This window comes from Arachis stenosperma, chromosome 6 (assembly GCF_014773155.1).
Source record: "Arachis stenosperma cultivar V10309 chromosome 6, arast.V10309.gnm1.PFL2, whole genome shotgun sequence".
Taxonomy (NCBI): domain Eukaryota; kingdom Viridiplantae; phylum Streptophyta; class Magnoliopsida; order Fabales; family Fabaceae; genus Arachis; species Arachis stenosperma.
Window position 1 is genome coordinate 39,817,399 of NC_080382.1, and position 17,075 is coordinate 39,834,473.

The following is a 17,075-nucleotide window of genomic DNA, read 5'->3' on the forward strand; positions in this document are numbered from 1 at the left end:
AGTTTGGACTATGCTTGCAACGAAACAATTCTATTTCTATTGAGAGATTCTAAACCGACATAATTCTCATCCATCAACGGAATGACGAACTCACCCCACGACAAGATTAAGCAAGCATACTCTCTTGCTCCAGGGGCAACTATTTCGGACTTGGGCTCTAGGTTCCCAAGTGATCAAATAGAGGCTCGATCTCCCCGGTCTGGGCATTTTTGCAGCCCAAATTGGCCAACCTCGAATCTCTAACCAACATTCAAACTCAAATACTTGCCTTATCTTAGCCAACAAGATAAGATAAGGTAACAATATAACTATTTATAGGGAGTCAGAGGCTCCTTCAGGTACGTTACACATTACTAACCTTCACCTACACTTCTCAGGTCCATTCTGACTTGAGCGTTGGAGTGTCTTTGCAAGTACCACCCCTCGCCGCTCCAGAGATCCGATCCCATCACCACCTCGACTAGCAAGTCCCTGATCCATCTTAAAACCCATACCAGCGAAGTCCTGGACAACATCTAGGTTGTTGTGCTTTGCCTTGTAAATGTAGTGTAAGGGTGTATGACTCTAACACCAGAGTTGGTCATTGTCTTATAACTATAGAAGACCCTTGGTAGTTTCCTCTTTCGGCGTAATAGTATAAAAAGCTAAGATTGCAACCATTTTACGTTTGTCTATGCTTGTCTATATTTTTGAGATTGCTTATCGTTAAAGATGAAATATATATCCTCTTTAAAATAATAGTGCATCCATTATTGGGTCAATGCTTGACAAGCATAGCAGTTCTCTTTATTAGATAGCGGTTGGTATCAGGACAACTGGCAGCTATGAGTCTGTGACACAACAAAGGAATAAAATAATAAAATTATTTTATTAAAATAAATTGGTGTGGTAAAACAAATACTAATTAGGCATTCTAATTTTCTATAGTGCATATTCTTTATGTCTGCCTTGTGTTGCTAATATTGCTAATTGTTATAAAATTCCTTGTTGCAGAGATTTACATAATAATCCAATTCCTCCTAATGTGGTATGGTTCAGGGTGATATAAGTACATTATACAAATAGATCATGAATATAAGCTCAAAATAGATCCCTTTAGCAAATAAATAAATAAATCCCAAAGAAGCTCAACCATCACATGCTTTAGCTATAACCATCACATAAGCACACACACAAAAAATTCAATGATGGTTGAAGGAATGTTCTAGGAGAAGAGAAATGTTAGTTGAAGAGGATGAAAGGAAGTAAATAAAAATTGGAAAAAGAAGATTGAATTTATCAAAAAGTTTAGAAAATGTGTAGATCTGAAACATACAAAGAAACAAGAAAGTCATATTCACTGTTGACTTAATATAGGATTATACACTTCTATGCATTTTGCAAGAATGAGTTGAGAAAAGGTTAAAATATCAATCATCCACACAGTAGAATCAAATTGATTGAATTGATAACAAAGTCATTAAGAAAATTAGCCATCTACTCTTATCATAAGAGAGACATCCAAAGGCAAAATTTTATATTGCATAATCCATAGCTCAACTTACTCAAATGTGGCGATGATAGTTATGTTAATTCACAACTTATAATGTTAGGATTTTTTATTTTGGTGACCATCTAAAGAATACAGATCTACAATGGAGTTGGTTTTCTGTTCGTAAGTTATAGTTATGACTCCCTTAAAAGTAGTTAGATAATAAATATATATATATATATATATATATATATATGTTTAAATACTTTTCAGGTCCCTATACTTTTTTTCTTTTCAATTGGGTTCCTATACGTTAATTTTTTTTCAATTTAGTTCCTATTAACGTTAAGCATAAAAAAATGTTAATGAGTTATGAAATTACTTATATACCTTGTCTTCCACCTATAATAAAGACTTCATATTTCTAATTGTGATTGATACAGTAAAAATTCACATGGTATACGTGACGAAAATGCTACACATAAAAAGGGCATTAAAAGCCAACTAATTTAATGGAAGTGGTAGTACAAGGTTTTATAGACATCAGACTTTTCTTGTTCCAAAGCATTCATTCATTGATTCATCCTCTCAAGCTCACCCTACTCAAATGCATGGCAAGTGCATCTCTTATCCTTATTGCATTCTGATCCACCACTCCATCAGAAGCAACATCATCTGCTCTTTCCTTTTCAACAATTCTCACTTCTTTAACTGGCATTGGCTCGTTAGACTTAATCAAGAAATTATGCAGCAAACAACAAGTTACAATCACATAAGGCAAATACTCAACACACTCCCCTTTCCACTTCCTTGAATCTGAAAGGAGCTGCCACCTAACCCTTAGCCTCCCAAAGGCATCACCAACTAACCTCATTTCACGTGCATGTGCACAGTTGAATGCTCTTTTAGCAGAACCAAAACTATCTTTGTCATTCATCCTATTATAAGGTGTTAAAAGCCATGGCAAAAGGGGATAACACAAATCCCCCAAGACATACTGAGGAGTTAAACTACCATTACTAAGCTTATAAGATGGTCCTTGCAACAACTTTCTGAATTTCTCAACCTCAAGAAAGAGCTTACTCTGACGTAAATCAGTTTTGGGTTTCAATGTACTAGGCCATTTAGCTGAAACATCTAATAACCTACCTTTGGAATCCACCAATGCAAGAACCATCAAGAACCCATCTTCACCCAAAATTTTTCTTTTAATCGCAAATTTCTCCAGTCCCATAACGCCAAAATAATGGGGAGCGAGCTTCACCCGAAACCCACCATAACCTTCTCCAAATCATTGCGTAGCTCAAAGAGGTGTGATGATCGGATTTTTTTGTGGTAAAGAATTTCACAAATGAATTCTCGTTGCAAGTATAGTTTCTAAACCAACAAACAATCCTTTCATACAAACATTTGGTTGTCACAAGTAACAAACCCCTATAAAAATAAACTAAAGTATTCAAACGTCGGGTCGTCTCTCAAAGGAATTGTAGGGAAGTGTTCTTGTTATTGGTTATGGACACGTATATTTTGGGATTTTTAAGATAAGAAACAAGAGATGTAAATTGCAAGAATTAAACTAATAGCTAATAAAGCTCTTGGCAAGGTATGAGAACTAGAAGTCCTATCCTCATTATCCTCCTCAATTGTGACATCGATTGTCCATTGCTCCCACTTAGTTAACCTCTAACTATGAAGGAAAGTCAAGTGGATAAATCAATTTGATTCCTCAAGTCCTAGTCAACTCCTAAGGAAAGACTAGCTTTAGTGGAATTCAAATCAATTAGCAACTTCTAATTATCAATCAACAAGAGAATTAGATAACTCAAGAGTCACCAATTAGTCAACCTAATCCAAGAGGAGAAAAATCTACTCTAACATCCTTCCAAGCATTTTATCAAACACTTGGAAGGCATAAAACAAAAGCATAGAAAAGTAATAGAAGAACATTTAATCTAAACAACTAATTGCAAATATAAATGAGGACAATTAAAGGAAGAAGCAATAAACATACAATATCTCAAATTTCATTAATATGGAAAATGAATATAACATGAAATATTCATAAACTAAATTGTCAACATAAAGTAATCAACAAGGAAAATAAAGTAAACTAGAATGCTAGAACAAATAAAAGTAGAAGAGAAACTAAATTAAAGGAACATTGAACCTGGATTTGAGAAGTGAATGAGAAGTGAATGATTAATTCCTCCACTCTGCAACCTCTAATCTGTGTTTTCGGGCTTGAAACTGGGTCCAAACCAGCCCAGAAATTGCCTCCAGCATTTTCTGATACGTCCAGCATGTGGCTCTGTCATGCGTACGCGTCGCCCACGCATACGCTTCGCTTGTCTACCACACTATCCATGCGTACGCATTGCCTAACAACAAGGTAACTATGACAAATTGTATATCATTTCGAAGCCCAGATGTTATCTTTCCAACACAACTGGAATCGCCTCATTCGGACCTCTATAGCTCATGTTATGATCGATTTAATACGAAGAGGTCACGCTTGACATCTTTGCAATCCCTTCAGTTTCTTGTATTCCTTCTACTTTTACATGCTTCCTCTTCATCCTCTAAGCCATTCCTGCCCTATAAACCCTTAAATCACTTAACACACATATCAAGGCATCGAATGGTAATAAAAGAGGATTAAAATTAGCAACTTTAGGGCCAAAGAAGCATGTTTTCAATCATAGCACAAAATTAGGAAGGAAAATGTAAAACATGCAAATTCAATGAATAAGTGTGAGAATAATGTATAAAACCCACTAAATTAAGCACAAGATAAACCGTAAAATAGCGGTTTATCAATCTCTCCACACTTAAACATTAGCATGTCATCATGCTAAGCTCAAGAGAAACTATAAAAGAGAGAAAAGGAATGCTAGAATGTATGAAATTCAACCTATCTATATGAATGAAACTAAATGCAAAATGCTCTTTCCTACTTGGTTTAAAAGTAAATAAATTCTCCAAGAATAAATATAAACTGGATTCCACTAATTCAAATCTCAAAATAAAGTACAAGTAGACTTGCAGAAGAAAATAGCTCATGAAAGCCGGGAACAAAGAATCGAGCATCGAACCCTCATCGGAAGTGTATACACTCTAATCACTCAAGTGTTTGAGGTTCGATTCTCTCAATTCTCTACTAAGCTTGCTTTCTAAGACTTTCTCTTCTTCTACCAATCAACAAAGATTTAATGCATAAAATACACATATCAAGAGGTCTTTTAAGCGTTGTAATGGGGTTAGGGTCGAGGTAGGATTGTATTTGGTCAAGTGGACTAAAATCTGAATCCTTAATTAACCCAAACTTCCCACCTAACTTAAGACAATCCATATAATCACATGCAAAATCTGACTACCCATTAACTATGTTTTGCAAGATATTCATGCATCCGACTTTGAGTACAGTACATATGCATTGCTATCACCATATATTTCGGGGCATTTTGTCCCCTTTTATTATTTGCTCTCTTTTTTTCTTTTTCTCTTTATTTTTTTCTTTGGTTTTTTTTCTTTTTATGCATATGATTAAGGTATTGAATGCAAGAATATGTGCTTAACTATCTTTTTCACAAATTCAAAAAAATATACAATACCCAATTCTCAAACCAAATGTTCCCAAACCCAATTTTTCCACACTTAAATCATGAGCACTCTCACTAGTCTAAGATAACCAAGGATTCAAATTAATGACATTATTGTTTTTCGCTTAGAGTTAATGATGTGATAAAGTAAAGAACAAATGGGTAAAATAGGCTCAACATTGGTTTGCAAAGGATAATGAAAGGTTAAGGCCATATGGGTATGTAAGCTAAGTGAAACAAAGGCCTCTATCATATAAGTGTATGCATACATCAAACAATGGAAATATAGAATTAAGCAAGACAAAAATCACAATTTTAGAGAGAACAACATACACCAAAACTAAATATATTGGTTGATAGAATGCAACCAATCGAATAGGCTCAAAATCTCACTGGTTTTGTGTGTTCGAGCTCTAAACCATGTTCCAAAATAAATTTCTTCAAGCAAGTTTAACAAAATTTTGATTTAAATTAGTGGAATGCTATAAAACAGTATCTTGAAAAGAGAATAGTTACTTCAACCAAGTAGTTAGTAAAATATGTACAAAATCAAACAAACATGCAATCAAACATGCAAATGCAATAATGAACTAACAAAAGAAATTAAACATTGGTGTTGAGAAGAAAATAACTAACCCACAGAAGTTGGTATCGACCTCCCCACACTTAAAGATTACACCGTCCTCGGTGCATGCAAAGATGTGCAAGTAGACGGGCTGCTACAACTGCGGAGTTCCTTCAAAGCTTGTGCGCAGTGACTTGTTGTTCGCCCTATTTAGAAGTTATCTGTTTCCCTTCTTGATGGCCATCCTGAAAGAAGAGAAAGAGGAGGAAGAGTAACCCACAAACAAAGATATGTAGACAAATAAACATGGGTGGGCTAATGCCAAAGAATAATGAGGTTCTCAACTACATGGTAGCTACAACATGAAGTGAGAAAATAATATAAGCAAATGGCATATCAATAGTGCAAGAATTGCAACAATGGGGGGAGAGAGTGGGTCATGAAAGACAATATAAGTTCATATCAATGCACAAGGAATAAAAGTGTTATAAAAGATTAGCATTGAGCGATAAATAATATCACCCAATAATATAAACAAGTCATTGTGCACCAAAATGATGGAAGAAATATTCAACAGATGAGTAAGAAAATTTAACACCAACGGAAAAATGGTAGTCTTAGAAAAGAAAATAAAAACATGCACAAAATTAAATGCAACGAATGAAGGTACGTGAATGCAATAAGTAAAAGAAAATGAAAGAGAATAAGGAGGATATGTGAAAGGAGAAGGAAGTGAGAAAGAAAGAGGAGAGAATAAGAAAGGAGAGAAAAAAATGGGAGGAGCAGAATCTGCGACGTGACGCGTAAGCATCGCCCACGCGTACGCGTGGGTGTGCAGAAGAAGAGGCGACGTGTAAGCGTCAGTCACGCGTACGCGTGACATCTCGTCGTGCCAGACGCACAACACCAGCCTCCTTCCCGCACAACTCTCGGGTCAAGACATCATTTTACGCCGATTTTCCATCCACGCATACGCGTTGCGGACACTTACACGTGGATTGACCACATTGCAGGTGACGCGCACGCGTCACCAACGCGTACGCGTGGGTTGGCTCGTGCACCAGGCACCTTACCAGTATGATTCTAGCTCAACTCTCTACCCATTATTTTCAAAATAGTGCGAACCTTCATATGACGCGTGTGCGTCATAGACGCTTACGCGTGGAAGGTTTACTATTTTTAGAAATTATTAAACAACTAAACCATAAATTAAACGAAATAAACATAATTAAAAATAATAAATTAACTTATTACTAATATAAACAAAAGAGAAATAGGAATAATATACCATGGTGGATTGTCTCCCACCTAGCACTTTTAGTTATTGTCCTTAAGTTGGACATTTGGTGAGTTCCTTGTCAGGGTGGCTTATGCTTGAACTCTTCCAGGAATCCCACCAATGCTTGCAATTCCAATTGCCTCCGAGATCCCAAACTAAACGCATCAAGCTTCCAAGAAAATTGGAACAAGTGACAAGGCCCCAAGATTGATAAAGGTTGAGGTGTATTCCGGGGTCCCAAACCTTGTTGGTCATCACCCTTTCTTCTTGATCTTCATGCTTCCATTCGGTTGACAAGGTTGAAGAATTCTCATTTATGCACCAAGACATCTTCCTAAACTCATTCAATCGAACTCTACACCAATCCTTGAACTTAGACCTTAGACTTCCAACCATAAGAAACCTAGGATTGTGCTGCCAACCACTAACCATCTCCCTTTTACTCTTAAAATGACAAAGAGCTCTAAGTTGCCCATCCGTCTCAAGCAAACCAAATTCAAGTGGAATGAGAAAGCTAAGGGATATGAATTTTACCCACTTGAATGTTGTGAAGGATGATGGTGACTTAGGGGGAGAGGTCTCCAATAACTTTTGCAAGGTGATTTCAAGCTCCACTCCCTTGTGCTCTTCCTTGACAACTTCCACCTCTTTGCAAACTTCTTCAATTTCAACCTCTTCTTCTTGGTAGCTTTCTTCCAATTCAATCTCTCCTTCATTGCTTACCAAAGGCATAGGAGGTTGTGCCTCTTCTTCTTTAATTTCCATCTCTTGATCAACCTCTTCAAATTCTTCAACCATGATATGCCTTGGAGGTTGTTGATGAGCGGATAATTTATACGCTTTTTGGCATTGTTTTTAGGTAGCTTTTAATAGGTTTTAGTTACTTTTTAGTATATTATTATTAGTTTTTATGCAAAAAAAAATCACATTTCTGGACTTTACTATGAGTTTGTGTGTTTTTCTATGATTTCAGGTATTTTCTGGCTGAAATTGAGGGACCTGAGCAAAAATCTGATTCAGAGGCTGAAAAAAGGACTGCTGATGCTGTTGGATTCTGACCCTTCTACACGCGAAATGAATTTTCTGGAGCTACAGAAGCCCAATCGGCACGCTTTCAATTGCGTTGGAATGTAGACATCTTGGGCTTTCCAGAAATGTATAATAGTCTATACTTTTTCCGAGATTTGATGGCCCAAACTGGCATCAAAACGCCGGTCAGAGACCATTTTCTTGCGTAAAACGCCAGAACTGGCACCAAAGCTGGAGTTAAACGCCCAAACTGGCACCAAAAGTGGCGTTTAAATCTAGAAATAGCACAAGCACGTGAAAGCTAGGAAGCTCAGCCCAAACACTCACCAAGTGGGCCCCGAAAGTGGATTTTTGCACTCTCTGCATCTACTTACTCATTCTCTGTAAACCTAGGTCACTAGTCTAGTATAAAAACTACTTTGAGAGATTCATTTGGCACCTCATGACATTTTTTACATTCCTTCTTGTACTTTTGACGGCATGACTCTCTAAACCCCATGGTTGGGGGTGAGGAACTCTGCTGTGTCTCAATGAATTAATGCAATTACTACTATTTTCTATTCAATCACGCTTGCTTCTATTCTAAGATATTCACTCGTACTTCAATGTGATGAATGTGATGATCCGTGACACTCATCACCGTTCTCAACTTATTAACGCGTGCCTGACAACCACTTCCGTTCTACCTGCAACAGCTTGAGTGTGTATCTCTTGGGCTCCTAATTCACGAGTTTGATTGTCTCTCCTGATAATAGGGCATTCAATTCCGTGAGATCAGAACCTTCTTGGTATAAGCTGGAATCAATTGGCGGCATTCCTAAGATCCGAAAAGTCTAAACCTTATCTGTGGTATTTCTAGTAGGATCTAGGAAGGAATGAATGTGACGAGCTTCAAACTCGCAACTGTTGGGTGCAGTGACAGTGTGCAAAAAGATCAATGGATCTTATTCCAACACAAGTGAGAACCGACAGATGATTAGCCATGCGGGAAACCATAGCGGACATGTTTTCACTGAGAGGACGGATGGTAGCCATTGACAACGGTGATCCACCAACATAAAGCTTGCCATGGAAGGAACCTTGCGTGTTTAAAGAAGAAGGCAGTAGGAAAGTAGAGATTCAGAGGCCAAAGCATCTCCGAAACCTCAACCTGTTCTCCATTACTGCATAACAAGTATTATTTATTTCATGTTCTTTTACTTTTTACAAATAAAACTAAGAATTATTATTAATATCCTGACTAAGAATAATAAGATAACCATAGCTTGCTTCAAGCCGACGATCTCCGTGGGATCGACCCTTACTCACATAAGGTATTACTTGGACGACCCAGTGCACTTGCTGGTTAGTTGTACGAGTTGTGAAAAGTGTGATTTACAATTTCGAGCACCAAGTTTTTTTTTTTTGTTTCTTGTTTGAGTCTTGTGTCAATTGCATGTTTTAATTTTTCTTAAAATTTTTTCGAAAATATATACATTGTGTTCTTTCTTGATCTTCAAATTGTTCTTGTTTATTTTCCTTGTTTGATCTGTATTTTTTCTTGTTTTGTGTCTTTCCTTGTTTTTCTTGTGCATTTTCGAATTATTAGTGTCCAAAGTATATAAATTTTTAAGTTTGGTGTCCTTTATGTTTTTATTTTCCTAAAGATTTTCAAAAATTGTTCTTGGTGTTCATCTTGATCTCCAAAGTGTTCTTGGTGTTCATCTTGACATTCAAAGTTTTCTTGTTTGTTTTCTTTGTTTTAATCTAAAAATTCTAAGTTTGGTGTCATTTTATTATTTTTCTCTTTCCTCATTAAATTCAAAAATATCTTTTTTCTTTATTTTAACTGAATTTTCAAATTTTCCTATTAAAAAAAATTCAGACTTTTATTTTAAAATTTTTATTTTTTCTTATCTTAGTTTTGAATTTCTAAATTCAAATCTTTTTCAAAAATCATATCTTTTTCAAAATCTTATCTTATATTTTCTAATCTCAAATTTTAAAATCATATCTTTTTCAAGCCTTTTCTTTTATTTATTTTTTTACAAGTATCTTTAATTTTAAGACATATCTTTTTCAAAACTTCCTAACCACTTTCTCCCTCTTCATTTTTGAAAATCATATCCAAAAATTTTCAAATCTTTTTAATTAATTAATTAGTTTAGTTTTCTAATTTCTTTTATTTCTTTTTCCCTTCTTAATTTTCGAAACTTATATTCAATTTTTCATTTATTTTATTTTAATTTTTTCCTTTTAATTTCGATTTTCAAAAAAAAGAGAGAAAAATTGTTTATTTGCAATTCACACATCTCCCTTTCTCCATCATGGACCTAAGGGGAAACGAAAAGTCTAGAAGGACTCTGGGGTCATATGCCAACCCCTCATATGGAAGTAGTATCTGTATACCCTCCATAAGAGCCAGCAGTTTTGAGTTAAATCCTCAGCTCATTATCATGGTGCAGCAAAATTGTCAGTATTCTGGTCTTCCACAGGAAGAACCTACTGAGTTTCTGGCACAGTTCTTACAAATTGCTGACACAGTACGTGATAAGGAAGTGGATCAAGATGTCTAAAGATTATTGCTATTTTCATTTGCTATAAAAGACCAAGCTAAGAGGTGGTTAAATAACCAACCCAAGGCCAGCATAAGAACATGGAAATAGCTATCAGACAAATTCCTGAATCAATATTTCCCTCCAAAAAGGATGACACAGCTAAGGCTGGACATCCAAGGCTTTAAACAAGAGGATAATGAATCTCTTTATGATGCCTGGGAGAGGTACAAAGAGATGCTAAGGAAATGCCCATCTGAAATGTTCTCAGAATGGGTGCAATTAGACATCTTTTACTATGGACTTGCAGAAAAAGCTCAGATATCTCTAGACCACTCAGCTAGTGGATCTATACACATGAGAAAAATAATTGAAGAGGCTCAAGAGCTCATTGATACAGTTGCCAGAAATCAGCATCTGTATTTAAATAGTGAATTTTCCATGAAAGAAGAGGCTAAAAAGCAGTATCCACTGAACCTAGTCCCCTAGAACAAGTTGCTGAATTTAATCAGCAATTATTTTCTCTAACAAAACAGTTAGCAGAATTTAAAGAGATGCTACAAGACACTTAAAATGCTAACAAGGATATGGAAGCACAATTGGATCAGACAAGACAGCAATTGAATACATCAACTCAAAATAGCAGGAAGCCAAGAAAGGGACAACTGATAGAGGATGACCAAGCCACTGTCCAAAATCCCTCTGATGATCGTAAGAGCCCAGAGAAGAATGATTCTGGCGTTCAAATGCCAGAAAAGGGTGCAAAATTGGCATTCAACACCCAGTGGATGCCCAATTATGGCGTCAAAACGCCAGAAAAGGGTGGAAAATTGGCGTTAAACGCCCATCCAGCCCCCAATCCTGGCGTTCAAACGCCAATGAGGGGTCAGACACCTGCAAGTGCTTATAACAACCCCCTTAAGCAGGCTTCTCCAACCACCTCTGTAGGGAATAAACCTGCAGCAACTAAGGTTGAAGAATATAAAGCCAAGATTATCTACAAAAACTTCGTCAAGCGGAACAGGATAAATAATTTGCCCGCTTTGCAGATTATTTCAGGACTCTTGAAATAAAGATCCCATTTGCAGAGGCACTTGAGCAAATACCCTCTTATGCTAAGTTCATGAAAGAGATCTTAAGTCATAAGAAGGATTAGAGAGAAACTGAAAAAGTTTTCCTCACTGAAGAATGCAGTGCAGTCATTCTAAAAAGCTTACCAGAGAATCTTAAAGATCCTGGAAGCTTTATGATACCATGCACATTAGGGGATGCTTGTACCAAGACAGCTCTATGTGATCTTGGGACAAGTATCAACCTGATACCTGCATCCACTATCAGAAAGTTAGGTTTGACTGAAGAAGTCAAACCAACATGGATATGCCTCCAACTTGCTGATGGCTCCATTAAAATTCTATCAGGCGTAATTGAGGACATGATTGTCAAGGTTGGGCCATTTGCCTTTCCCACTGACTTTATGGTGCTGGAAATGGAGGAGCACAAGAGTGCAACTCTCATTCTAGGAAGACCTTTCCTAGCAACTGGACGAACCCTCATTGATGTCCAAAAAGGGAAGGTGACCCTGAGAGTCAATGAAGATGAGTTTAAGTTGAATGTTGTCAAAGCTATGCATCATCCAAACACCCCAAACGACTACATGTGCATTGATATTATTGACTCTCTGGTGGAAGAGGTCAATATGACTGAGAGTTTCGAATCAGAGCTAGAGGACATTTTTAAAGATGTTTTGCCTGATCTGGAGGAACCAGAGAAAATAAAAGAGCCTCTGAAAACTCCTCAGGAAGAGGAGAAGCCTCCTAAACCCGAGCTCAAACCACTACCACCATCCCTGAAATATGTATTTCTAGGAGAGGATGACACTTTTCCCGTGATCATAAGCTCTGCTTTAGAGCCACATGAAGAGAAAGCACTAATTCATGTGCTAAGGACACACAAGACAGCTTTTGGGTGGTACATAAGTGATCTTAAGGGCATTAGCCCAGCCAGATGCATGCACAAGATCCTATTGGAGGATGATGCTAAGCTAATGGTTCAACCATAGAGGCGGCTGATGAGCGGATAATTTATACGCTTTTTGGCATTGTTTTTAGGTAGTTTTTAGTAAATTCAAGCTACTTTTAGGGATGTTTTCATTAGTTTTTATGTTAAATTCACATTTCTGGACTTTACTATGAGTTTGTGTGTTTTTCTGTGATTTCAGGTAAATTCTGGCTGAAATTGAGGGACTTGAGCAAAACTCTGAAAAAGGCTGACAAAAGGACTGCTGATGCTGTTAGAATCTGACCTCCCTGCACTCGAAATGGATTTTTTGGAGCTACACTCCAAATGGCGCGCTCTCAATGGCGTTGGAAAGTAGACATCCAGAGCTTTCCAGCAATATATAATAGTCCATACTTTATTCGGGAATTGACAACGTAACTTGGCGTTGAACGCCAAGTACATGCTGCTGTCTGGAGTTAAACGCCAGAAAAACGTCATGATCCGGAGTTGAACGCCCAAAACATGTCATAACTTGGAGTTCAACTCCAAGAAAAGCCTCAGCTCGTGGATTGATCAAGCTCAGCCCAAGCATACACCAAGTGGGCCCCGGAAGTGGATTTATGCATCAATTACTTACTCATGTAAACCCTAGGAGCTAGTTTATTATAAATAGAACATTTAACTAGTGTATTAGACGTCTTTTTGACCACAGGGGATCCTGGATCGTATTTTAAATCCTGTGATCACGTTTTGGGGGCTGGCCATTTGGCCATGCCTGAACATTTCACTTATGTATTTTCAACGGTGGAGTTTCTGCACACCATAGATTAAGGGTGTGGAGCTCTGTTGTACCTCAAGTTTCAATACAATTACTATTACCTTCTATTCAATTCTCTTTTATTCTTATTCCAAGATATACGTTGCACAACACTTTGATGAATGTGATGATCCATGACACTCATCATCATTCTCACATATGAACGCGCGTGATTGACAACCACTTCCGTTCTACCTTAGGCCGGGCGCATATCTCTTAGATTCCCCAACAGAATCTTCGTGGTATAAGCTAGATAGATGACGGTATTCATGGGGATCCGGAAAGTCTAACCTTGTCTGTGGTATTCTGATGAGCGGATAATTTGTATGCTTTTTGGCATTGTTTTTAGTATGTTTTTGATATGATCTAGTTAGTTTTTAGTATATTTTTATTAGTTTTTAGTTAAAATTCACTTTTCTGGACTTTACTATGAGTTTGTGTGTTTTTCTGTGATTTCAGGTATTTTCTGGCTGAAATTGAGGGACCTGAGCAAAAATCTGATCCAGAGACTCAAAAGGACTGCAGATGCTGTTGGATTCTGACCTCCCTGCACTCGAAGTGGATTTTCTGGAGCTACAGAAGCCCAATTGGCGCGCTCTCAACGGCGTTGGAAAGTAGACATCCTGGGCTTTCCAGCAATATATGATAGTCCATACTTTGCCCAAGATTTGACGGCCCAAACCGGCGTTCAAAGTCACCTCAAGAAATCCCAGCGTTAAACGCTGGAACTGGCACCTAATTGGGAGTTAAACGCCCAAACTGGCACTAAAGCTGGCGTTTAACTCCAAGGAGAGTCTCTACACGAAATTTCTTCATTGCTCAGCCCAAGCACACACCAAGTGGGCCCGGAAGTGGATTTTTATGTCATTTACCCATCTATGTACTAGTTTTCTATAAGTAGGACCTTTTACTATTGTATTTAAAACACATCTTGGTAGCTATCTTTGAGTTTTATGCTATCTTAGATCATTGGGAGGCTGGCCATTCGGCCATGCCTAGACCTTATGCTTATGTATTTTCAACGGTGGAGTTTCTACACACCATAGATTAAGGTTTATTACTTGGACGACCCAGTGCACTTGCTGGTTAGTTGTGCGAAGTTGTGTAATGCCATGGTATTGAGCCACCAAGTTCTTGGAGCCATTACCGGGGATTATTTGAGTTGTGAAAAAGTATTGTTCACAATTTCGCGACACCAAGTTTTTGGCGCCGTTGCCGGGGATTGTTCAAGTTTTGAGCAAGCTTTTGGTAACATCAGTGCCAAGATCCGGCAACAACATCAAGTTCTTGGTGTTATTGCCCGGGATTGTTTAGGCTGGACAACTGACGGTTCATCTTGTTGCTTAGATTAGGTATTAATTTTTTTTCGAAATTCTTGAAGATGAATTCTAGAGTTTCATGATGATTTGTTGAAATCTGGCTGGCTGAGAAGCCATGTCTAATCTGATTGGACCGAGGTTTCAACTTATCACCACAAGAGCTTGTTGATTCTCATCAATTTTGCTCTTGGAGCAGTGATCTGCTAAGATTTGGCTGACCTTTGGTCATGTCTAGTGTTTTGGACCGAAGCTTTCTTTGAAAGCTTGGCTGGCTGTGAAGCCATGTCTAATTCCTGGACCGAAGTCTTAGACTAGCATTGCACTGATTCCTGGAATTCTCATTAAGAATTTTGATACCTTTTCCTACTTAATTTTCGAAAAACACAAAAAAATTTACAAAACCAAAAAGACCAAAAATATTTGATGTTTCTTGCATAAGTTTAGTGTCTCATCCTAAGTTTGGTGTCAAATGCATGTTTTTGTTATAATTTTCGAATCCATGCATATATTCTTTGTTTTGATCTTTGAATTCTATTGACTTGAAGTATTTTGTGTGTCTCATATGCATTCTCATATTGTTAGTGTCAGTAGTATACAAACTGCTAAGTTTGGTGTCTTGCATGCATTGTTATTTGATTCATTTGCATTTTGATTATTAAAAATCCAAAAAATATTTTTTAATTTGTGTCTTTTCAAGTCAATGATACAAAGAATTGAAGATTCAGAACATACTGCAGAGGAATTACACAGAAAAAGCTGAGCATTCAAAAATGCCCAGTGAAGAAGGCAGACTGGCGTTTAAACGCCAGCCAGGGCACCTGGTTGGGCGTTTAACGCCCAAAGAGGTAGCATTTTGGGCGTTAAACGCCAGAATGTATACCATTCTGGGCGTTTAACGCCAGGATGGTGCTAGGGGGAAGATTTTGTTTTCAAATCAATTTTCTTAGTTTTTCAAAATCAAATCTTTTTCAAATCAAATCTTTTCAATCAAATGTTTTCAAAATCAATTTCTTTCCTTTTTAAAAGATACTTACTAACAATTAATGATTTGATTGAACATTTCAAAAATTGTTGCCTTTTCTGTTGAGGAAGGTTTTATGTTGAATCATATCTTTCTTGTTAGGCAAGTCATTAATTTTTAAAATCATATCTTTTCAAAGTGTTTTCAAATCATATCTTTTAAAATTGTTTTCAAATCATATCTTCTCAATCACATCTTTTTAAAACCATAACTTTTCAATTAAATCTTTTTAACCACATCTTTTTCAAATTAGTTTTCAATCAAATCTTTTAATTTCTAATTTCAAAATCTTTTTCAAAAATCACTTGATTTCTTTTCCACTTTGATTTTCGAAAATCAATTAATGTTTTTCAAAAATGTTTTCAAAATATTTTAATGAATTTTCGAAAATTCTCTTCCCTCCTTCCCACATCCTTCTATTTATGGAGTACCACTCCTTCTAAATGCACAATTCGAACCTTATCCAAGTAAAGTTCGAATTCTTCTTCTCCTTCTTCTTTCTATTTCTCTTTTCCTCTGACATTTCAAGGAATCTCTATACTGTGACATAGAGGATTCCACACTTTCTGTTTCTCTTCTCTTTCATATGAGCAGGAGCAGAGACAAAGGCATTCTTGTTGAAGCTGACCCTGAACCTGAGAGGACCTTGAAGCGAAAGCTAAGAGAAGCCAAGGCACAACTCTCTTTAGAGGACCTGACCGAATTCTTCAGGGAAGAAGAACACATGGCAGCCGAAAACAACAACAATGCAAACAATGCAAGGAAGGTGCTTGGTGACTTTACTACACCTACTCCTGATTTCTATGGGAGAAGCATCTCTATCCCTGCCATTGGAGCAAACAACTTTGAGCTTAAGCCTCAATTAGTTTCTCTAATGCAACAGAATTGCAAGTTTCATGGACTTCCAATGGAAGATCCTCATCAGTTTTTAGCTGAGTTCTTGCAAATCTGTGACACAGTCAAGACTAATGGGGTTAACCCTGAGGTCTATAGACTGATGCTATTCCCTTTTGCTGTGAGAGACAGAGCTAGAATATGGTTGGACTCTCAACCTAAAGAAAGCCTGGACTCTTGGGAAAAGCTAGTCAAAGCCTTCTTGGCAAAGTTCTTTCCACCACAAAGATGGAGTAAGCTTAGAGTGGAAGTCCAAACCTTCAGACAGAAGGATGGAGAATCCCTCTATGAAGCTTGGGAAAGATACAAACAATTAATCAGAAGATGTCCCTCAGACATGCTTTCTGAATGGAGCATCATAGGTATCTTCTATGATGGTCTCTCTGAACTATCCAAGATGTCTTTGGATAGCTCTGCTGGAGGATCTCTTCATCTGAAGAAGACGCCTGCAGAAGCTCAAGAATTGATTGAAATGGTTGCAAATAACCAATTCATGTACACTTCTGAAAGGAATCCTGTGAACAATGGGACTAGTCAGAAGAAAGGAGT

At 37.2% G+C, this 17,075-nt stretch overlaps 1 protein-coding gene and 1 non-coding gene across 2 annotated transcripts; both read right to left on the minus strand.

Annotated features, from left to right (window-relative positions):
• Positions 1 to 360: 360 nt before the first annotated feature.
• LOC130933970 (protein ALP1-like) lies at positions 361 to 2,705 on the minus strand. The gene is made up of 2 exons (XM_057863561.1): positions 2,070 to 2,705; positions 361 to 564 (listed from the first exon to the last, which is right to left on the minus strand). The coding sequence occupies exons 1-2, from the start codon at positions 2,703 to 2,705 to the stop codon at positions 361 to 363; spliced, it is 840 nt and encodes a 279-aa protein (XP_057719544.1).
• Positions 2,706 to 16,761: 14,056 nt separating this feature from the next.
• LOC130938375 (small nucleolar RNA R71) lies at positions 16,762 to 16,869 on the minus strand. Its single transcript, XR_009069543.1, has one exon. It is a non-coding gene; the product is annotated as a small nucleolar RNA R71 (small nucleolar RNA).
• Positions 16,870 to 17,075: the final 206 nt, after the last annotated feature.